The sequence below is a fragment of the Apium graveolens genome, chromosome 6 (genome assembly GCF_009905375.1).
Source record: "Apium graveolens cultivar Ventura chromosome 6, ASM990537v1, whole genome shotgun sequence".
Classification (NCBI taxonomy): domain Eukaryota; kingdom Viridiplantae; phylum Streptophyta; class Magnoliopsida; order Apiales; family Apiaceae; genus Apium; species Apium graveolens.
This window is the reverse complement of record NC_133652.1, coordinates 2,539,949-2,564,046: the sequence shown is the minus strand read 5'-3', so window position 1 is coordinate 2,564,046 and position 24,098 is coordinate 2,539,949. Positions and strand designations below refer to the sequence as shown.

The 24,098-nt window shown below is 36.1% G+C and overlaps 1 protein-coding gene across 1 annotated transcript; it reads left to right on the top strand.

Annotated features, from left to right (window-relative positions):
• The first annotated feature begins 22,606 nt into the window (after window positions 1-22,606).
• On the top strand, window positions 22,607-24,098 carry LOC141664423 (putative F-box protein At1g47790). The gene is made up of 2 exons (XM_074470374.1): window positions 22,607-23,669; window positions 23,756-24,098. The coding sequence occupies exons 1-2, from the start codon at window positions 22,607-22,609 to the stop codon at window positions 23,923-23,925; spliced, it is 1,233 nt and encodes a 410-aa protein (XP_074326475.1). The 3' UTR covers window positions 23,926-24,098.

Below are 24,098 nucleotides of genomic sequence, written 5' to 3'. Positions count from 1 at the left end.
AGCGAATGTACAAACATCTACGGTTAAGGAGTATAGAAGAAGGTTTATTGATACAGCAGCACCATTGGATGGAATCTCAGAAGATGTTTTGTTAGGACAGTTCATAAATGGGTTAAAGGATGAAGTGAATGTGGAGGTACGGATGTTACATCCCGTCAGTCTGGAACGGGAAATGGAGTTGGTTGTTCGAGTAGAGGAAAAAAATCAAGTGGCAAGTCACAAAAGAATTGGGAGCAGTTCGTTTAGGAGTGGGTCTTATTCAGTTTATAGCAAAGGTTCCTCAACGGTTCCACCTTACTCTTTGGGCCCTCTTAATCCACCTGTATCAAGGTCTTGGGGGCCCAGCTCATCGGAATCTATTATCTTAGCACATAGCCCAAAGTCAACGATCAGTGCCACTAGATCCACAGGGGAGGTGAGGCGATTGACTGAGAAGGAGCTTCAAGAAAAAAGGGCCAGAGGATTATGTTATCGATGTGATGATAAATGGGTCATAGGTCATAGATGCAAGAAGAAATAGCTAAGTGACTCACCAATCACGCAAGCAGAAGAAGCTATTATAGAAGTATCTCTTAACTCGGTAATTGGTCTCTCAAACCCCAAAACAATAAAACTCAAAGGCTTAAATGGTAATCATGAAGTGGTACTGATGGTTGATCCCAGGGCTACTCACAACTTTATTTCATTAAACACGGTGTCCTCGATAGGAATTCCAATTTCGAAGTCAGGTGGATTTGGGGTGTCACTGGGAAATGGGGAGTCGATTCGAGGAGAAGGATTGTGTCGGGAGGTTTGTTTATAATTGGATGGAGGAGTTGAAGTGGTAGAGGACTTCCTGCCTTTAAAATTGGGGGCTCAGATGTGATCTTGGGGATTCAATGGCTTGAGAAGTTAGGGATGATATTGACAAACTGGAAAACTCAAGTGATGAAATTCGAGTTAAAAGGGGAACCTGTCACCTTGGTAAAGGACCCAACTTTGGTGCGAGCATAAATCTCTCTCAAGGCCATGTTGAGGATGTTGCGCAAGGAAGGTGGGGGGTTTAAGGTGGAGTGTAACCAAATGGAGACAGTTGAGTGCATAAAAACAGATGATGGCAGGCCAGAAATTCCAAACTTTCTAACAAGGATCATTGAGCAACATAAAGGGGTATTTAATGAGCCTACTGGTCTGCCACCGGTTCGAAATCACGAGCACTCCATTGTGTTGAAGGAGGGCAGTAATCCGGTAGGGGTAAGACCTTATTGATACCCGCAATGCCAAAAGGATGAAATTGAACGAATGATTGGGGAAATGCTCGCAGCTGGTATTATTAAGCCCTCAACTAGTCCTTTTTCCAGCCCCGTTTTATTAGTTAAAAAGAGGGACGGGTCTTGGAGATTTTGCGTAGATTACCATGCACTCAACAAAGAAACAGTGCCCGATAAATATCCGATCCTTGTCATAGATGAGCTTTTGGATGAGCTCAATGGAGCAACCATTTTTTCTAAACTGGACTTGCGTGCGGGTACCACCAAATTCGAGTAAAGGCAGAAGACACCGACAAAACTGCGTTCAGAACACATGATGGGCACTACGAATTCTTAGTCATGTCATTCGGGTTGACAAATGCCCCAGCAACGTTTCAATCTCTCATGAATGATGTTTTCCGGCCTTATTTGCGGAAGTTCATCTTGTTATTTTTCGAAGATATCCTAGTGTACACCCGAACGAGGAAGAACATAAAAAACACCTGCAGCATGTACTTGAGAAACTAGCAGAAAATTCACTCTATGCAAATTTAAATAAATGTGCGTTTGGGTAAACAGAGGTAGGGTATTTAGGCCATTTGATTTCTCGAGATGGAGTGGCAGTTGACCAGGAGAAAGTACAAGCAATAATCGAATGGCCAATTCCCAAAAATCTAAAGGAGTTAAGGGGTTTTTCTTGGTCTCACCGGATATTACCGTAAATTTATGGCAAAATACGCCCAAATTGCGAGTCCTTTAACTGAACAGTTGAGAAAAGATAATTATTGGTGGACAGAAGCAGCAAAAGTCGCCTTTAACACCTTAAAATCAACAATGGTCCAACCACCTGTACTGCGTATGCCTGATTTCAACCAACTATTTGTGGTCGAGACGGACGCCTCGGGTTATGGTGTTGATGCTGTATTAATGCAAGCTAATCACCCCATAGCCTTCTTCAACAAATTGTTAGGGGTCCGCGCTCAGCAGAAATCGATCTATGAGAAAGAATTGATCGCGATTTGTCTAGCAATACAAAAATGGAAGTATTACCTCCTGGGTCGACACTTTGTCGTACGATCAGACCAGCAAAGTTTAAGATGTTTGACTCAACAACGAGAAATCAACCCGGAATACTAGAAGTGGGTGACTAAACTCCTGGGTTACGACTTTGAAAATCAGTTCAAGCCCGGAGCTTCAAACCGGATGGTTGACGCCTTGTCCAGAAAAACAGAAGGAGAAGTGGTGTTAAATTCATTAGTGTCTCAGCATGGAGTGTCGTGGGAGGAATTGGAGAAGGAAGTTGGGGGTGACAAGGAAATTCAGCAGTTAATGCAAGAGTTGCAAGCTGGCTCGATAGACCATTTGGGGTTTACGGTGAGTGGCAACAAATTATTTTACAAAGGTCGAATGGTTATACCAAGGACGTCAGTTGTTATACCAGCCTTACTACAGGAGTATCATAGCTCTGCACTAGGGAGCATGTGAGAGAACTCAAGACTTACTTATGAATGACTACTGAATGGTACTAGAGAGGAATGAGAAAAGATGTGACCAGGTATGTCCAAGGCTGTACCATATGTCAACAGCAAAAGATATCACAACAAAGCCCAGTAGGATTATTACAGCCGATGCCGATTCCCCTGCTAGTCTGGGAAGATATTTCCCTTTATTTTGTGGAAGGACTGCCCTTATCCAAAGGGATTAACAATGTGCTTGTTGTAGTGGACCGTTTGTCGAAGTACGCATACTTCATTGGTCTTCGACATCTCCTTGATGCATTCAAGGTAGCTGAAGTTTTTATCAAGGAAATAGTCCGGTTGCATGGCTTTCCAGGCTTCATTGTGTCGGACTAAGACCGCATTTTCCTTAGCACATATTGGAAAGAGATTTTTAAGCTCCAAGGCACAACGTTGAAGAGTAGTATGGCTTACCATCCTCAAACGGACGGCCAGACAGAGATTGTGAACAAGGCTATGGAGACGTACTTGCGATGCTTTGTGGGTGGTAAACCAAAGACATGGGCTCAGTGGCTGCCCTGGGAAAAATATTGGTATAACACTTCCCCTCACTGTTCTACGAAGATGAGCCCATTCAAAATTTTGTATGGACGTGATCCACCAGTTTTAATGAAAATGACCCAAGGGCAGTCTTTGGTGAACAGCGTGGAAGAGCTTCTGTAGGAGCGAGATGCCATTCTTGCGGACCTACATTTTAATCTAGTCAGAGCCCAGCATATGATGAGACAGACAGCTAACTCTAAAAGGCGGGAAGACTCGTTTGAAGTAGATGATTGGGTATACCTTCGTTTGCAGCCCTATCGCCAAAGATCCTTGGCCAAACGCCCTTACGAAAAACTGGCAGCTAGATTTTATGGTCCGTTTAAGGTTACAAAACGAGTAGGCATGGTGGCTTATGAATTGGGACTACTAGAGAGCAGTAAACTTCATCCTATATTCCATATCTCGCAACTCAAAAGAATTATTGGAGTGACCCCGGTGTCTCCCACTATTCCTCCACACCTATCTGGTGACATGGAGATGGTTGTGGAACCTGAAGCAGTACTTGAAGTCAGGCAAATGCAAAGGGGTCTGTTGTTGAACTCGAAGTGCTGATCAAATGGAAAGATTTACCAAGATTTGAAGCAACATGGGAAGATGCTGCCACCCTCAATCACCAGTTTCCATTGTTCCACCTTGAGGACAAGGTGAGTAATTGGGACGAAGGTATTGTAATGGACCAGCCCATGACTATATCTGTGGACCATCCCAGTACCAAATTAATTAGGTATGCAAGAAAACAGCGGAGGGGCAAAGATGTCATTATACAGCCAAAGTAAAGGGTAAGAAGGGAAGTGAACAAGGAAGGGAAGGGGAGATATTAGAGAGAGGAATTAGGAAAATATCTTATCGATGAAATTGTAATTTTATGTTCTTTTCAACCCTAGGAGAGCACTGGACCTCTCGAAAGTCCAGCTATCTATCTTTATGCAGCTGTAATCATTAAGAGAGTGGTGTTTAATCGAGTTATATTTATATCAATTAGTGAGTTTCCTCTTTATTTACAAGTCCAAACATCACATAATCATTACAAGATACCTTTACCTTCAAATAGAATAATATATCTTTAATAAATTGTGGGACGGCGCCGGAAGGCAACGTCGAGTAACGCTCTCTGATTAAGTTGCTTAATAATAATGTGTACGGATGGTACTATTTCTATAAAAATATGATAATACGTTTATATGGTACAATTTCTCTAAAGACTTTCATATTTTTTAATCGTAATTAAAATGTATACATATAGTACTAATTCTATAATGAAATGTGAGACGAAGTCGTGAGATGTAATCGAGTAACACCTATTATATAATTAGGTTGAGTAAATTTACGATCTTGTGAAAATTTGATTCTGTTAACAAATTTTCGAATCTTATTGTAAACAACTGAAATAACTAAATCAACTACACATAATTAATAAATATAGTTAATCCAAATATACTAAATTTTAGTTTGTTAGATTTTTCAACATTTCCATATTTACTTATACTTATATAGTTAAGTCAATATGTGTATACATGCATGATTAGTTTAAGTCTAAGTATTATTTTTCGCTATACTGAACTTCCATTTTGTTGAAGTTTTAAAAAAATAACAATTTTCTATTATATATAGTTTTTGTTAAATAAAATATTAATTATTTTAAGCAATTGTATCAAAATTTATAGACACAAGTATTAAGAGAATTACATTTCATTCTTTGTTCGTGTCATATGACACATTGACTTTGTATTTCATAAACTTTGACAATTTAGGTTTTTGTGTGAACAATGCATGTTGCAAGTGGTCTAACATTTTATTTTAAATTATATGGAGAGGAACACGGGTTTGAAATATCTAATTGATTACAACTCTATTTAATTTAAAACTTTCTGGTGGATTTGAAAGTATCCACCAGATATATATATCATATTGAGAACTCTATGAAGCTTTGAATAGCTCACAGCTGCTTTACAAGTTGAACAAACAAAACTACAGAGAAATTCTTACAGCATACAACTTAATATGTTTCTCTGAAAATAAGCTTGCTTAGTTCATTGTTCTACTTGCTATACTTGGTTTATATATCACCAAGTTACATGACAGTAAGACAAGATAATAAAATAAAACTATATCTAGTCTAACTCCATGCTACTTCATTACTCTATTCCAGCATCTTTGAATATCTTAACATTTGCATGGAAATGGTAATGCTTCTTTCTTCTCAAAATCCTGCTTAACAGGCTGCCACATTTCTTTTACAAACACCCAACACATGTGACTGTGTTGTCACTATCAACAGCTATTTTGAATATGAACATCCTTCGGGAGTAAGTTGAACATTCGTTAGGAATATGTTGATCATCCATCGGGAGCCTTGTAGATCATCCGTCGGGAGTCTATCTGTCACTTGACTCTATTTTACTTATACAGAATTACAAGACATCTCATATTTACAATTGGCCAACCTATTCTACATATCTATCTAGTAGTCAACATGACTTAGAGAATCCTACATAATCTACTAGATTAAAACATGTTGTTTGCAGAATTGTGCTACATTTCTTATTTATTACATAAGTTACACTCTCGATGGATGTCAAATTGTCATCCATCGGGACTATAAAGTTCATCCGTCGGGACTATATAAGAACATCCGTCGAGAGCTACAAAATTCACTAAGTTAAATCTACTAAGGTGTTTTGTTTAACTTATCATCAAGTTCACAACATATTCCTAACAATCTCCCCCAATATATGTCTACTGGAATTGTAGCCAAAAATTAAGAGAAACTTGATGATAACAAAACACCCCAAAAGTACAGATTAAAATATAGTAGATAAAACTGATAAGTGCTACAAATTTATTGAAAATTGAACAAAGCAAAGTTTTCAAAGAGTTCTCACAATCATTATCAAGGTACTCCTCTAGACTGAGTAGATGATTCTATTTCCTTGATTGTCTGGATTTCTTCCCAAGCTTCCTGTTGTTTTCTTCTATTTGATTCTGGAGTTATCTGTGGAATTCAAGTTCATCAGCTTCAGATAGATCCAGCTTTTCTTGCATTTCCAATAGAGTCTCATTGCTAGAGATAATCAATTGGTCATTCAGTCTGAAGAATCTTCTAACTCCCTTATCATCCATGAATTCCATCAGCCAATGAGGCCTCAAATGCACTCTACTTCCTGTGAAGGGAATTGTTAGAGTTCTTGGAAGTGTATTCTTGGCTTTATCACTTTTTAGATCTTCTATCTTCTTTAGGACCAATTTCCTTGCAGTTACATTGAAACCAAAGTTTTTCTTGCAGGATGAGAAGATCTTTATTAGTACAGAGCAGCTTTCCTGAAGAATCATGTGAAGTGGCCATGTGATTTCTCTCCCTCCCTTGTACTTAAACACCAGTCTTTCAGGAAGATGTTTGTGAGCATCAATCGCTCTTACTTCTTCCAATTCATCCAAGGAGGTTTATATCTGAAAACTCCTTGATGTCACGGATATATAAAAGATCTCCCTTGTTGACTGTAGATTGAGATTTGGTTAGAGTCTTGTATCTGAGAGTCACAGGCTTGACCTTCTTGATTGCTTTAGTCTTTGTTTTCTTTGGCTTGTTGAAGATAGGTAAGTTGAGTTCAGGAACTGGCAAACTTTCCCAGTCTATTGGCTCATCCTTGGGAATTATAAGCTCACCATGAAAATTCTTTGTTGGATCCACCTTGAATTCCTCATGTACCACTGAGGGCTTGGATGTTTGAGTTAAAGTTGTAGACTGTTTGGGAATGTAGTCTTCCAGTTTCTCATCACTAAAGTCCAATTTTCTCTTGATTCTTTGCCTATATCTTGGTTTCTTTGTCTGTTGAGGTTCATTCTGCACTTTTTGATCCTGAGTTTCAGTTTCTACAGTTGGTTTTTCAGAGATATCAGTTGCAGCTTTCACAGCTTGGAGCTTGGCTACTATAGCAACTCGCTCTTTCTTTTGTTTGAGCTTCTTAGCATCTAAAGCAACTTGCCTCTTTTCTTACTTAATTCTTACTTTTTCTTCCCTTTTTGCTGCTATAAACTGAGGGTGTCCAGCCACCACACAAATCTCTTTTCCATTCCTGTAAATTTTGGCAATTCTCTTATTTTGTACTGAATCAGATGGATCTTTAAAAAATGTTATGGACCTTGCCAACAGCTTCTTTTCATCTGGCTTTAGAGTCTCAAACATGAGATCCAAGGGATTCTTGTCTGATGACTTTGGATAGTTCTTTTTAGGCTTCAAAATCAGACTGGCTTTTGGAGATTTGATGCATGAAGTTTGGCCTTTTTCCAAGCTACCTAGACTCATTTCATTCACTAAGATTTGCTTGACTTGAGAGTAGTGAAGAAAGATCTTGTCTAGTTTCTTTATCTGACCAAATTTCTTCTGAATTTTTTCATCAATTTGCTTCCATTTATCATCCAGCTCCTTCTCAATTGCTGCTACATCAATCTTTTTCAACTTATCATTTGATTCCAGCTTTGCTGCTTCTAGATTGATTAGATCAATACTATCCATAGCTGGTGGCTTAGTGAAAGCAATTGTTGGCACAATTACTTTACTGACTTGGATGTTGAGCACTTTCTCCCCCTCACTTGTTGAGTCCCCTTGACTAACTGGGATGAGTGAGTTTTTCTCCTCCTTTTTGTTAGCATCAAATTGATGATAAGTAGGGAGTTGTGCAGCCACCAACTGTTGAAGCAAGCTGGTTTGAGCCTCCTGATTTTCAAGAAGTTTGGCCACTGACTTCTCCACATTTGTCAGCCTAGAGTCCATGGCTTCAACCTTCCTGTTCAAATCAGCTTATTTTCTCAATTTCTGTGTTATCTCAGTCATAGTGGTTCCAGGAAGTCTAGCATTTAACCTTACTATAAAATCTTGTTTGACTTCTGAAACTTCTTGCTTAATTTCATCCACACTTTGACTATGTTGGAGAACCTGAATTTTATGCATCTGTAGAGCTTCCAGATGTGCTGTGAGTAACCTTTTTGTGTTGGCATTTGTGGATGCTTGAATGGCTGTTTGGGTGTCATGAATAAGCTTGAACAAGGTGGATTGGAGATGTGAATATAAACATTCTTTGGTTAGCATCCAGGAGGGAATATCGGCATCTCCCCCTATGCTCATGCTATCATCCCCATCATCCTCACCATCATCCCCAAAAGATTCTTCAGCCAATTTAAACTCACTACCAGTTGTGGATGACATAGCAGTGATGGCATCCTTTGCCCTTTGTATTGAGGCAGTTGTATGCACCTGGTTTAGCATCCTCTCAGCATCCTCTTTGCCCTGTCTAGCTAGAGTTTGATAAGCTGGAACATGATGAGTCAATGTCTCAGCATCCAAAGAGATATAATCTATAACAGCTTGATATTCTTGCTGAAATGGTCTCTCTTTTTCTGCTTCACTGACATCCATTGACTCACTAGCAATGGTTTCCACCCTTATACCTCTTGTCCCTGCATTTATCTCATTTTCTCTCTTTTGTTGCATCAAGGGCTCCCCTTGGCTTACCACCCTCACACTCTCACCTTCACCTACTAAGGTGGAACTCCTCTCACTCTCTTTTACCAGGCTGGAAGAAATAGCCTGCATTTGTTCACTCCTTTCCTCTCCTTTTACCTGAGAGCAACTCAGCCTCTCACTCAATTCACTCCCTTCCATCAGTCCTAAGAGTGATTGTACAACTACTAACTCATCTACACTTGTAACAATTGCTAAAATTTCAGTGTGTATAATGAGTACCGACGGATGAGGAACATCCATCGGGGTAGTAGTTAGGCTAGCCGACGGATGACTGCTGTTAGGCACATCCGTCGGGAGACAATCACTAACCGACAGATGAACAATATCCACCGGAATAGAAGAAATGAATGAGTTTGGAGTGGAGACTATTGTAGACTCTGTGCAGATTGATGAAAATTTGGGCACAGATGTCTCAATAGTTCCTGAAAGAATTGGCAAGTGAGCCAACAAATCATCCAAAAGATGATGCTCACTTGCACTAGATTTTGGCTTCCCCAAAAGAGTTAAAGAATGGAAATCAGGAATTGATGTGCTGATCATATCCACATCCATAGAATTTGTGGGAGAGTTTGGTGTTTGTGGTGATTCTATGATTAAGGATTTTGGATGTGACTCCATATTTATTAGAGCCACATCAAACTGAATTTGTGATGATGCATATACTGAGTCTTTGACTGTAGTAGGCACTGTGTGTGCACCCTGTGTATCTCCAGTTGGTTTGGATTTCTTCTTTCTGGCATATGTTTGAGGTGAGCTAGTGTCCCTTACCCTATTGGCCTGTGCTCTTGGCTGAGAGTTTTGTTCAATAGCTACATCCTTTTGGGAGGATGCAACTAGTAATGAGCTTAAGTCCTTTTTAAGCATTGTAGTTTGTTAGGAAACTGCAGTGTGGATAGGCTGGGAAACAGTCACCTCTCCAACCTTATCCTTAGGGTCTCTTTGATGTTCACCCTGTCCCTCACCTAACTCACTCACCTTCACACTCCCCTCTTGGTGTTTGGTAGATTTTGCAACTGGTTTCTTTTGAGAGAACCCATAGGGGGTTTTCTTTGATTTGGTTTTTGAAATTTTTGTTTTGGTGACTTGGGTAGGCATCTGTTTGGTCATTGACAAAGATGCCATGGCCACACTCAAAGGCAAAGAAATTTGAGAGGTTGAAATAGTAGGGACATTGGTGTTTACCTCACTTACCTGAGGGCCCTCCATGATTGGAAAATAAACCAATGGCATCTCCTTGTGGTGATCAGCTCTATTCAAGTCTGCAATTACCCTTCTTTCTTGAACCCAACAATCTAATTTGTTGGTTGGGTTCTCAATTACAAGATCTTCACAGATATGGTTAGCAATAATCATAAGGAATCTAGCATAATAGATATGTTTAGATTTCTTATTAACCTCTCCTAACTTATATCCTAACTCAAACATAACAACATCACTAAAATTGAAGTACTTATCAGTAAGAAGCATGTAAAGCATATTAATCATAATAATATTGACAGAATCAAAGTTACTCATCTTACCAGAAAACACTTTGGTAACTACTTCACACAAGAAACTCCACTATTTCCTAAGACCTAGCCTCATAATCTAACTTAATTTAGTAGTAGGAAGTGCATAGCCCATGGAGTTAAGCAAATTAACTATATCAGCATCCGTGTGTGGATTAGTGGTGGTGTTATCTGGAATCTTAAAGCATGCTTTGATAATATCACAGTTAATGTAGTATTCCTTACCTTTGATGGAGAGCGTGATGGTTTTGTCACTAGCATGATAAACAGCAATTGTCCACATCTCCTCCACAACTTCACAGTAGATTGTGGGTGATTCCAGCATGGCATAATTAAGCTTGCATCCCTTCATAAATTCCATCATTTTGTGATAATCTTCAGATGCTGGAATCCCTTTGTTCACAAGTGCCACAAAATTGTTCTTCTCATAAATAAATCCTGACTGAGACATGATTTTGACTACTGGTGCCATTGTTAGAGCAAGATAAGTTGCAAAAAGAGAGTAGTTAATTGCAGTAGAGAAAGATAAAAGAAATATATGAAAATGAATTTAGCTTTTATACTATCTCAGAAATAAACTGTCAAAAGTAATAAAGTAAAATAAAGTAATCAATCAAAATTGCCTAAAATAGCTGTTTAAAATAAAATAAACTGTCAAAATTCTGTCAATTATCCGTCGTGATATACTTACAGACTGTAAGTATATCCGATGGATAATGTTCAGTACTTTTAACGGCTAAGATGTAGACAATTTGACGGATGAGGATAATACAGTTATCCATAGGGTATAAAATAATCCAGAAAAGTAATTGATTTTTATTATGATATTCTATTTCGATGGATGATCAAACTCGATGGATAATGAGCATCCGTCGAGATGTAAATTTTGACTTAGCCAAAATTTCATCTAAAACAGAAAAATCAATTAAGTTTCTGGCTGCATCATAGCTTGTAAAATTATCAGAAAGGATTCAAGAATAATTAAGCATACCTAACTCACTTACCAACCTAGAAAAGGTGGATTCATCAAGTGGCTTGGTAAATATATTTGCAAGTTGCTTTTCACTTGGAACAAAATGAAGTTCCACAGTACCATTCATCACATGTTTCCTAATGAAGTGGCACTTGATGTCTATGTGCTTTGTTCTTAAATGTTGTACTGGATTTTCAGTGATGGCAATTGCACTTATGTTATCACAGAAAATAGGAATTTTGTCCACTTGTAGACCATAGTCCAATAATTAGTTTTTCATCCATAAAATCTGTGCACAGCAACTACCAGCAGCAATATATTCAACTACCAGGATACAAGCTTGTTTCCTAGAAATTGACAGGTTCATGTTGTACTTTTTCTATCTATTTTACAACCTGCATAATCTACATCTGAATAACCAGTTAGATCAAAACCAGAATCTCTAGGGTACCGAATGCCAAGTTTTGGTGTTCCCTTGAGATATCTGAAAATTCTCTTAATAGCTACTAAGTGGGATTCTCTAGGATCAGCCTGAAATCTAGCACAAAGACAAGTAGCAAACATTATATCTGGCCTACTAGCTGTTAAGTACAAAAGTGAGCCAACCATGCCTCTATAGCTTGAAATATCCACAGACTTTTCAGTAGTATTTAATTCAAGCTTAGTTGTAGTGGTCATGGGAGTTTTTATAGATGTGCAATCCATTATATCAAACTTCTTTAAAAGATCATAAATATATTTGGTTTGACTAATGAATATTCCATCACTAACTTGCTTAACTTGTAAACCAAGAAAGTAAGTTAGTTCTCCTATCATGCTCATTTCATACTTACTTTGCATCAATTTGGCAAACTTTTTGCAAAGTTTCTCATTTGTAGAGCCAAATATAATATCATCTATATAAATTTGAACAAGTATACTAGAGCCATTAACATTTCTAAAGAATAGAGTTTTGTCAACAGTACCTCTTGTGAAGTGATTTTCTAAGAGAAACTTTGACAAAGTATCATACCAGGCTCTGGGTGCTTCCTTCAATCCATAAAGTGCTTTCAAAAGATAGTAGACATATTCTGGAAAATTTGGATCTTCAAAACCAGGAGGCTGACTGACATAGACTTCGTCCTCCAAATCTTCATTCAAAAAGGCACTTTTGACATCCATTTGATAGACTTTGAAATTGGCATATGCTGCATAGGCTAAGAAAATTCTGATGGATTCAAGTCTTGTAACAGGAGCAAAAGTTTCATCAAAAACTTTTCCTTCTTGTTGACAGTAGCCCTTAGCAACCAATCTAGTTTTGTTCCTGACAACTATGCTATTTTCATCCATCTTGTTTCTGAATACCCACTTGGTGTCAATTGAATTCTTTCCTTTGGTTTGGGTACCAGCTTCCATACTTTGTTTCTTTCAAATTGGTTTAGCTATTCCTGCATAGCTAAGACCTAATCAGGATCTAACAGAGCTTCTTTTACTTTCTTTGGTTCTTCCTTAGAAAGAAAGCTTCTATATAGACATTCTTCTTGAGTTGCTTTCCTTGTTTGAACTCTATAGGATACATCACCAATAATGAGCTCAAAAGGGTGATCTCTAGTCCATTTTCTCTGTTGTGGTAGATTAACTCTAGATGAAGATGCCTCATTGTTGTCTTGATGTGTGACCGAGTTTTGATTATAAGAAACTCCCCCTGAGTTTGTGGATCTTTGACTTAAAGATGGGGTTCTTTCAGTAAGTGATCTTTTTTGACTTTCAGATTCTCTTATTGTTCCGAAGGATGATGCACTTTGTATCTTGATGGATGAAGCTGATTGTCTACCGACGGATGAAGCATTATTTAACTCGACGGATGTTGAGCTATGTGCTTCATTAGATGTAGAATTTTCTATATTTTCCTTAGCCACTATTTCTTGATCACTTTCATCATCACTGTCATCACTAACCATCTCAACATTATCGAATTTGAGGCTTTCATGGAAATCTCCATCTTGCAATCCTTCAATCGTTTTATCATCAAACACAACATGTATAGATTCCATAACAATGTTGGTTCTCAGATTGTAGACTCTATATGCTTTTCCCACAACATATCCAACAAAAATTCCTTCATCTACTTTGGCATCAAACTTTCCATGTTGATCAGTTTGATTCCTTAAGATATAGCATTTACAGCCAAAGACATGTAAGAAATTTAGATTTGACTTCCTATTCTTGAACAATTGATAGGGTGTCATGCATTTTGCTTGATTAACCAAAGAAATATTCTGAGTGTAGCATGCAGTATTCACAGCTTCAGCCCAAAAATATGTTGGTAATTTTGATTCTTCTAGCATTGTTCTTGTAGCTTCAATAAGAGATATATTTTTCCTTTCCACCACTCCATTTTGTTGTGGAGTTCTAGCTGCAGAAAACTCATGCATAATCCCATTTTATTCACAAATTGATCTCATCACAGAATTCTTGAACTCAGTTCCATTGTCACTCCTGATTCTTCTTACTTTGAAGTCAGGATGATTGTTGACTTGCCTTATGTGATTGATGATGATTTCACTAGCTTCATCTTTGGACTTTAGAAAATATGTCTAAGAGAACTTTGAGAAATCATCTACAATTACTAGGCAATATCTTTTCCTTGAGATGGACAACACATTGACTGGTCCAAACAAATCCATGTGCAACAGTTGCAAAGGTTCTTCAATTGTTGAATCAAGCTTCTTTCTGAATGATGTTTTAATCTGCTTTCCTTTCTGACAGGCATCCCACAATCCATCCTTGGTAAACTCCACTTGAGGAATACCTCTAACCAATTCTTTCTTCACTAGCTCATTCATGGTCTTGAAGTTTAGATGGGACAGCTTCTTGTGCCATAGCCAACTTTCATCTTGACTTGCTTTACTGAGAAGACAAGTTACTGGTTCTGCATTTGATGAGTTGAAATTAGCTAGGTACTCATTTCCTCTTCTCACTCCAGTGAGAACCACTTTGTTGCTTTTTTTGTTTGTCACAACACATGCTTCTGATTTGAAAGTAACTGAGTTGCCCTTATTACAAAGCTGGCAGATACTCAACAAATTGTGCTTGAGTCCATCCACTAAGGCAACCTCTTTAATGATGACATTATCCTTTGAAATCAAGCCATATCCCACATTATAACCCTTGCTGTCATCTCCAAAAGTAATACTTGGGCCAGCTCTTTCCTTGAACTCAGTGAGCAGGGTAGAATCTCCAGTCATGTGCCTTGAGCAACCACTGTCTAGATACCAAAGATTCTTTCTGTTTCCTTGCACACATCAAAACCAAATCAAGTTGATTTTGGTACCCAAGTTTCCTTGGGTCCTGCCTTGTTAGCATTTTTCTTTGGTTTCTTAGGTTTGATCTCATTTGACTTGGGGATCTCAGATTCATCCTTAGTCATTTGAGTTGGACCTTTGAAACCAGTCATTGAAACAAAATTATCATGCACATTTTGGTTTACATGAAAAGGCATGTTATTTGCAAACATGTTATTCTAGTAAGGCATGCTAAATGACATTTGTGGCATACTAAATGCAGCATAATAAGGATTAGGTGCAAATGACATATTAGCAAATTGTGCATTCATATTCTGAGCAGACATAGCATTCATAGGCATTATAGACATGGCAGTCATGTTGGTAAAAGAAGAAAGTGTAGTCATGGGAGTAGGCATAGCAAACTTGCAATTAACAGACAAGTGATTAACACTACCACACTTAACATAGATTTTTCTTGGTGCATATTTATCAGGTGTGTAGTTGTTATGTTTGTTAATCCCTACCTTCCCATTTCTATTGTTTTTCCTTTTAGCTTCTGTTTTAACCTCAATCTTTTCCAGTCTGTCATTCAATTGCTTGATAGATATATGACCAACATTAACTTTCTTTTCTTTTCTAACTTGACTTGATTCTCCTGGAACAAAGTTTTTAGAAACTGATCCATATTTCTCATTCAATTTAACTAACTTAGCTTTGCTAACTGTTTTACTCACAGCCGACAGATGTGGCTCCTTGTCTCTCGACGGATAATCCTTTTGATTATCCGACGGATGATTTTCATCATCCGTCGAGTCCACATCTGTAAAGAGTCCTTCAACCAGATTGGAATCAAGCTTCTCTTTGCTCTTTTTCCAGGCTGTATCACAAAAGGATTCTATACCTTGAACTTTAGTAATTTGAGCATGAACATCTCTAGATGATTTCCATGCTTTAATTACTTCATTTTCTCGTTCAAGTTGTTTTCTTAAAATCTCTTCTTTCTTCAAGGACTCAGTTAATTCATCCTTAGCAATTTTACACTCAATTCTCAATTTTTCAAGTTCAATAAATTGAGACTCTAGCACATTATTCCTCTCACTTAAAAACAAATTGTTTTTTTTAATTTTGGCATTTTCTTTAGTGAGGGATTTAAGTGTAACACACAAGTGATATAATTCAGTAGACATGTCATTTATTGCATCATTACACTCAGCTTTAGATAAATGTGCTAGGTTAGTGGTAATTACCTAATTGATTGATGAACTGGTCTCTGTTTCATCTGATTTGGCCATTAGGGCTAGATTGACATAGTTGATTTCTTCATCTTCATCCAATACATCTACAGCCCAGTCATTCCCCTCAGTTATGAAAGCCCTTTCCTTTTGCTTGAGTAACTCAAAGTATTTCTGCTTATAATCAACAGGCTCAAACTTCATTTTACTGGAATCAGACTTTCTACACTCACTAGCAAAATGACCTGCCAAGCCACATTTGAAACACTTGAATTTTGACTTATCAACCATGTTTCTATTTTTCTTGAATTTGAGCTTGGCAAACCTCGTGGATAAGAATGCTAGATGCTCATCAATATCATCCATGTCATCTTGACTCAACTGTTCTTCACTTTCAGCTACCAGCCCTTTACCTTTGCTTTCACAGACCTTTGATGTAGACTCAACAGCTTCCACCTTAATCTTTTTCTCCTTCTCTAACTCAACAACTAGTGCTATGGATCCTCCTTTCTTCCTTCATTTCTCCATCCTTTCATCTTGCAATCCTGTGAATTGTAATCCTTGTAATCCTGTGAATTTTTCAATGAGACGGTCATTGGTCTCCACTCCTTTGGGAGAGATCTAAGGAACTTAAGGTTAGAGTCTTTTGTTTGATAGACTCTTCCATGCAGCTTCAGAGCATTTAGTAGCTTTTGAAATCTACTAAATATGTCAGTGAGTGACTCACTTTCTTCACAGTGGAAATGCTCATATTGCTGAATCAGGAGCTGCATCTCATTTTCTCTTACTTGTTCAGTACCTTCACAAATAATCTGTATTGTATCCCAAACCTCTTTGGCTATTTTACAGTTAATGATGTCGTCAAACATATCACCATTAACACCATTAAGAAGTATGTTCATGGCTTTCTTATCTTTCCTGACTTGTTCAATGTCTAGATCAGACCATTCATGCCTAGGCTTTGGAACTGATGGTTCATTCCCTGTAGCAGCTCTCATAGGGACATGAGGACCTCTTTCAATGCAATCCACATAAGCTTCATCTTGAGAAAGAAGATGTAGGTGCATCTTCACCTTCCAGTGGTGATAGTTATCTTTGTCCAGAAATGGAATTTTAACTCCAACTTCCTTTTTGTTCATCTTGTTGATTGTTGTGATCTTTAAACTCTTTGTACTTCAAGAGCTTGCTCTGATACCAATTGTTATTCCCTAAACAACACAACAAGAATTACAGAAGGGGGGTTGAATGTAATTCTAGCTACTTTTTGAGATTTTAAAATTGTTCTAACCTAATATATATAACAGTGTTTGATTTGCAATAGTGCGGAATGAAAGAGTAATAGAAATCAAATCACTAAATAATAAAACACAAGCTTTAAAACTTTCTGGTGGATTTGAAAGTATCCACCAGAGATATATATATATATATATATATATATTAGATTGAGAACTCTGTGAAGCTTTGAATAGCTCATAGCTGCTTTACAAGTTGAACAAACAGAACTATAGAGAAATTCTTACAGAATACATCTTGATATGTTTCTCTGAAAATAAGCTTGCTTAGTTCATTGTTCTACTTGCTACACTTGGTTTATATATCACCAAGTTACATGACAGTAAGACAAGATAATAAAACAAAACTATATCTAGTCTAACTTCATGCTACTTCATTACTCTATTCCAGCATCTTTGAATATCTTCACATTTGCATGGAAATCGTAATGCTTCTTTGTTCTCAAAATCCTGCTTAACAGGATGCCACATTCCTTTTGCAAACACCCAACGCATGTGACTGTGTTGTCACTATCAACAGCTATTTTGAATATGATCATCCGTCGGGAGTAAGTTGGACATCCGTCAGGAATATGTTGATCATCCGTCGGGAGCCTTGTAGATCATCCGTTGGGAGTTTGTCAGTCACTTGACTCTATTTCACTTATACAGAATTACAAGACATCTCATTTTTACAATTGGCCAACCTATTCTGCATATCTATCTAGTAGTCAACATGACTTAGAGAATCCTACAGAATCTAATAGATTAAAACATGTTATTTGCAGAATTGTTCTACAGTTCTTATTTGTTACATAAGCTACACTCTCGATGGATGTCAAATTGTCATCCGTCGGGACTATATAAGAACATCCGTCGAGAGCTACAAAATTCACTAAGTTAAATCTACTAAGGTGTTTTGTTTAACTTATCATCAAGTTCACAACATATTCCTAACAGATACATATGAACGTGTTTTCTTATTTCAATTCTCTTACTGATTTAACAAATTCATACCCTGGTTCGCATTAATCTTAACAAATACAGATATTATTGTTTTATTTTGATAAGCATGTGTCTTTCATCCTTTATGATCACTTGACGCATCATAAATGAGCGAGAGAATCAGGGTTCGTGTAACTCACATGTGTCCTTCAACAATCAATGGCGGTTTAGAGTTAGCATGAATGAATATGATTTTGCTTGATGAACATGTAATAATTCAATAAATTTTGAACTCTCGACATTGTCATCAGTTCCATTATGTTTCGAACATTAAACTTACTTTGTTGATTTCATAGACATGTCAAAATTATGATCTTCATGCTTTTGCACAAACTCCAGTTTGAAGATTCTTTAAGAATGTTGTGGAAGAAGGAAGTCTATTAGACATGGTAGATTACACGACAGTAAAAGCAAGAGGATCTTTAATGTCCGTTTCAACGGATGTAAAATTTTTTATTTACAGACGAAACCATATTACAAATCATCATTAATCGAGCGTAAATATTCCATAACAGAAATTTGAACCGAAGAATATTGATAAATTAGGCGAGTATGTGTTTTCATATGCTCCCGAACAAGTTCTCACATTGGCACCAGGTAAGTAGTTATTGGCATTAAATGGTTTCAATTCATATATCGTTTAATGTATCTGTTGTTTTATAATTTTATAGATGTTGTTGTTATTGTTTCTGAAATCTAGCAACGAGATGTATACACAAAGTGGGGTCTAAAAGAATATGTTCATTTTAATGTTCATGATGAAAGGTAATGATAATTATTGATCAATTTTTATATTTATGCGAGGAGTTTTACATAATACGTTCGTGGTTATTAAAATTTATGTATCTTGGTTGACTAATATAAACATGTAAGAGTTCTGTAAAAAGTTACGATTTAGGGTTCATTGATTTCTGATATAGAACCTCTCATCAATGGAAATGTACCAACACCTGCTATAATTATTTTTGCAAGTGTCCATGTGAAACATTTGCGCCATAAGATTCTTTATTTGTTTCACTTAATAGATATGTGTTATGTAAATATTTTTGTACTGTGTTATGTAAATATTTTTCATTGTCCAACATACTAACACGAATGGTTTTAGATATCGTAACTTTATCAGGAGGCCCGTGGCCTAGGATATATATAATCCTTTACATGATAAGGTGGCAAGTTTCAGGGAGAGGTATTTTTCTATATATAAATTTATAAAAATATAATTGGATGATTTTTAAAATATGTTTGTTTTGTTTCATTATACGGTAAAATAAATTATGTAAAATAAATTAATATGTAAAATTTCAATAAAGTTAAACAATTTTATGAAAAGTGGAAGTTGATCAAGCTATGTTCTATAGCTCAATTCAGAATCTTTTTTTGAGGGAAAATGTTGATCACCATCTCACAGTTTTAGTTCATCTAATAGGTAACTATTTCCCATCTTTGTTCAATTATATTTTTTTTAAAGCTATTTTTAGAGGTCTTGAAAGAAGGAAGACTTTCCAGGAGATGATTGAATTGCTCAACAGAACTAATATAAGGTTGAAGCTATTAGAAATAATTACGTTGTACGTAGATATGTAAGCTTACATTACATACAGAGACTATCTTCTACATGTATACAAGTTTTTCCCAAACACACAAAATTTAGACCCAGTATACCAGTTAGAGGGTCATTCTTATGAAGAAGAATTGTGGCTATCACTTTGCTCTAAGACTGTTGAGTCCGACTTTCACATTGAGGGTGAATTTATACCAAAATTTTGAAGACGGCTCATATGTGGAAGAGTGATTGTGTGCATTGTGCTACACAACTCATTCTCTACAAGATTCCCCTGAGTAGTTTCAGAGATTAAGCATGTTAGATATAAATGTACTTTGGCAGTTGTAGTTTTGAATTAAATGTGTTAGCATGCACAATGGATGGACATGTTAATGAATTTTGGATTATAACAAGATGTTCAGATATTTCCAATGCTGATATTTATTTTGATATAAAGGTTGGTTTTTATAACAATCTCAAACCTATTGCTTTTAAATTGTTTTGTATTATTAGTTACAATATTACGCATCTCGGCTAAGTGTATTCTTTGACAAATATTTATCAAAGTTCAAATAATATGCCTTTTTTTATTCATCAATATTGCCCAGTATTCTAATGTTAATAACACCTTAATATGTCTTAGTAGCATCATTGTGTCCTAATGTGACATAAGTATCCTACTAGATTGAACAGGTGAAGAATGCAATGTTTTCTCACTCTTTCTTAAATTTGAACTTCTCATGAATGCGGTACATTGTCATGCCAATTATATTTAAGAACAGAATATACAAATATTTTCAATAAGTTCTTGCATTGCTCAAAGAATTCATCATCTGAAATCACCTGCAAACTAATATGTACTTGAAAATCCCAGTGTCATAGTAAAATCAATAGTTCAAGCGTAAAAAAAAAGATTAAAACAATATATTCGTTTATAATGTACAGTGTGTTAAATTGTAAACATATAAAGGTTCAATTCTCCTCTTATCTCTTACACGATAGACTTTATAGCTACCATTTTTTTAGTCTAATTTTTGTTTCCTTAGTCCATATGTTCACATTAAAATGTCATCAAACAAATCAACTTCAATCCAGCGCTTGCAGTCTGCAAGTGGAAGTTTGAGGCACCAGATTAAGGCCAAATTTTGGAGACATATATAAGTTAAAATCTGAGGCTTCAAGCGTCATTCGGTTAAGCACTACTCCATGATTATTAATTCTTCATGTTGTACCTTCTCATTAGTCTACTGAATTAAACTATATTAGCCAGTTATTGGGCCTCTACTAGAACACACACATGCTCTTCTGCATCTTTGGACATCTTTGGCATTGTCAAACATTTACAAAATGACCACTGACCATCAAACTCTGCATATTAAAGAGAGTATATCAAATTATTATGGCTCATTCAGATGCAACATTTTTGCGAGTACCTATACCTGTTAAGCAAAATATAAATGAGGTACTATACATGTTATACTATTGAACAAAGTTTTTCAATTGTTATGAAGGTCTCTTCTTATGATCCTTAAGAACACATGTAATCATTAAAAATATTAGTACACATTTTGGTTAATGCTCTAAACTTTTTGGAGAAGAAAATCCTTTCGTTTATATTCAAGTATTTTATCCAGCAATAGTTCTCGTAGTTTTCTTTGCATGGATCATGTAATTATTGGTGCATCTATATATTTTTTAATTGTTCGTTAATATAACTAAGAGGATGATCATTTCGGAATACAGTGTCGCGATTCTTTTCATTTATAAGAAGGAATATGGTGCATTTATATATTTTTATTGTCCAATAAAATAAATAAAAGGGCGATTATTTATTTATTTTTACGTTTCTAAAATATCGGATAATAAGCGTGCGTAGCGCGGGCAGAAAGTTATGACTCATGCAGATAAATATTTTAGCCACTAACTATACCTGTTATGCATCATAATTGAGGTAATGTACGTGTTATATTAATTAACAAAGCATTCGGATTGTTACTAAGTTCACTTTTATAATCGTCAATGGCTTAACGCTGAAATTATCTTGGCGAAGATAATCCTGACATTGATTTGAGATTTTAATCAAGTAACAGGTTCCGGTAGTTTTCTTTGAAAATGACTGATTATGGTTTTTGGTACATCTTTATGCATTTGTATTTGTTCGTTAATATAATTAAGAGTTCATCAGCTCAGAATACGATATACCCACTACTTTCATGTATATAACAGTTTACGTTTAATTAATTGTCGGATAACAGGCAAAAGTCCCTAGTTTTAAATAAAAAGTGCATTAGACTAATTATATATAAGAATATAATGATATATAATTAGAAGATCTTTTATATATTGATATATATTGATCATGGCATTCAGGGATTCTTAGAGCATCTCCAATGGTATTAGTTATAAATGATTAGCTAAATTGGACCTGTAGGCAAATATGTAAAATTTGTTGAACCTGTAAGGCATTGTACTTCGATGGTATTGGCTATATTGGTTAGCTATTTTTTAAAAATAGTATGTTATTAAAATTTTATATTGTTATAAATAGAATATATTACTTTAATATGATAATAAATAATTAAATTTCTTTTTTACAGATTTCTTACAAATCTGTAGTGGTTCAACAAATATAGTCAACATCAAAGAGGTTGACTATATTTATAAATAAGGAGAATGTACCATTGGAGATGAATATTTTTTACATAATCTCTATATTTTTTATTTATAGTATGTATTAATAATTTTTAGCAAAGGGTTTTATGTGGTAATTGGAGATGCTCTTATTAGTATAAATAAAGTTAGATTTAAGGAATAAACATATGTTGATTTCTATTCCAAATATGAATGTGTTTAATAAAAATAACATATTATAGGAGTACATATATAGATCAAGTACGTCCAACTTTATTCCAAACTTTCATGTTATCGCGACCTTAGGGTTAGGGTTTAAGAACATAATAACATATAGTCGATTAGCTGGGTGGTTGTTTGGGTTTCGATGGCGAGAAGAAGAAGGTATTGTAGTTATTTACCTGAAGAAATCATGTTCGAGATACTTTCATGGCTGCCTGTAAAATCACTTGTACGGTTCAAATCAGTTTGCAAATTGTGGCGATCTATTATATCTAACAATATATTCATCCGAACTCACCTTGCCAATTCCAAAAACAAAGGTGTTATACTAAACTATAGATCAGATCTTACAGAGATTGCAGGAATTGCAGACTATGATTACATTGAAGTTCATGATACCCATCAAGACTCCGTTAAGCTCTACCACCTGCCACCTCGTGAAACTAGTATAATTTATATTAATTCTTTTGATGGTCTCGTTTGTTTATACAATTATGATGGTGGTGTTATATACATTTGGAATCCGGCAACTAGACGGTTCAAGATACTTCCTAGTCCTAACAAAGAATTTTCCAATGTAAGGGCTTTTGTAGGGTTAGGTTTTGATCCTATTTGCAATGACTACAAAATTCTCAGGATTGTGTTTAGACGTCTTGTTTCTTCTTTTGGCCAACGACTGCTACAAGCTGAGCTGTACTCAGCAAATGCTGATTCTTGGAAAGAGATTCCAATTTCTGAATCACTAAGAGAATTCCATCCTTTCTCGACGAAAATTGTTCATGCTAAAACCGGGGTTTTGTATTTGGAAAGTCACACAGAACTACTGGCGTTTGATTTGCACAGAGAGGTGTTTCAACTCTACCCGTTACCCAAATTGTGTCATATTGTAAGATCACAAGTTCTGGATTATGAAGGTAACGTTACTATGATCTTTGAATCCATTGATAAATCGGTTAGTCTATATATTTTAGACGATGCGATGTCTTGGACTAAAATGTTCAGTTTTGAGGATGATTTAAAATTAATCTGGGTTCGTCATTATTTGGGTAATGGCCACTTTGTTGCTAATACATACCGTACTTATGACCATAAAATCAGAGAGACTAAGTTGAATCTTCTTCAATTTCCAATTGATGGAATGAAAGGCCCTGTCAAGTACAGCGAGAGTCTTGTTTCCCTCGACGGGTTTCAAGAACAAGATTTAAGAGGTAAGTAATTCACTAATGATTGGTTTGAATTTTATTCATGTCACCTAAGTGTAGGGATTAAACAAACTTTTATTTAATTGTTTCAGGTGCACAGTTTGACATTGATCTGAGTCCTAGAAGAAAAGAGGTACTGGATGTAGTGGAGGAATATGTTAAAAAGAAAATCACAGGGGATTGTGGTGACAAGGATGTTAGGGCTCTGCGGATGGTTCGTGAATACTTGTATGGTACCAGCCCTTTGAGTTTACTACAATAAAAGTAGCAGTTTCAGAACTACTTTAATGGGGGTGCATATCCTATGTGTGCCTATGAACATTTTGGACAAATCAAAGGTAGTTCAAGTTCTTCATTTTCCTTTTTATTTTGATCACAGTTTAATACGCGTTTATGTAATCCCAATTTGGTTCTTGTTTAAGTATCGGACTTATA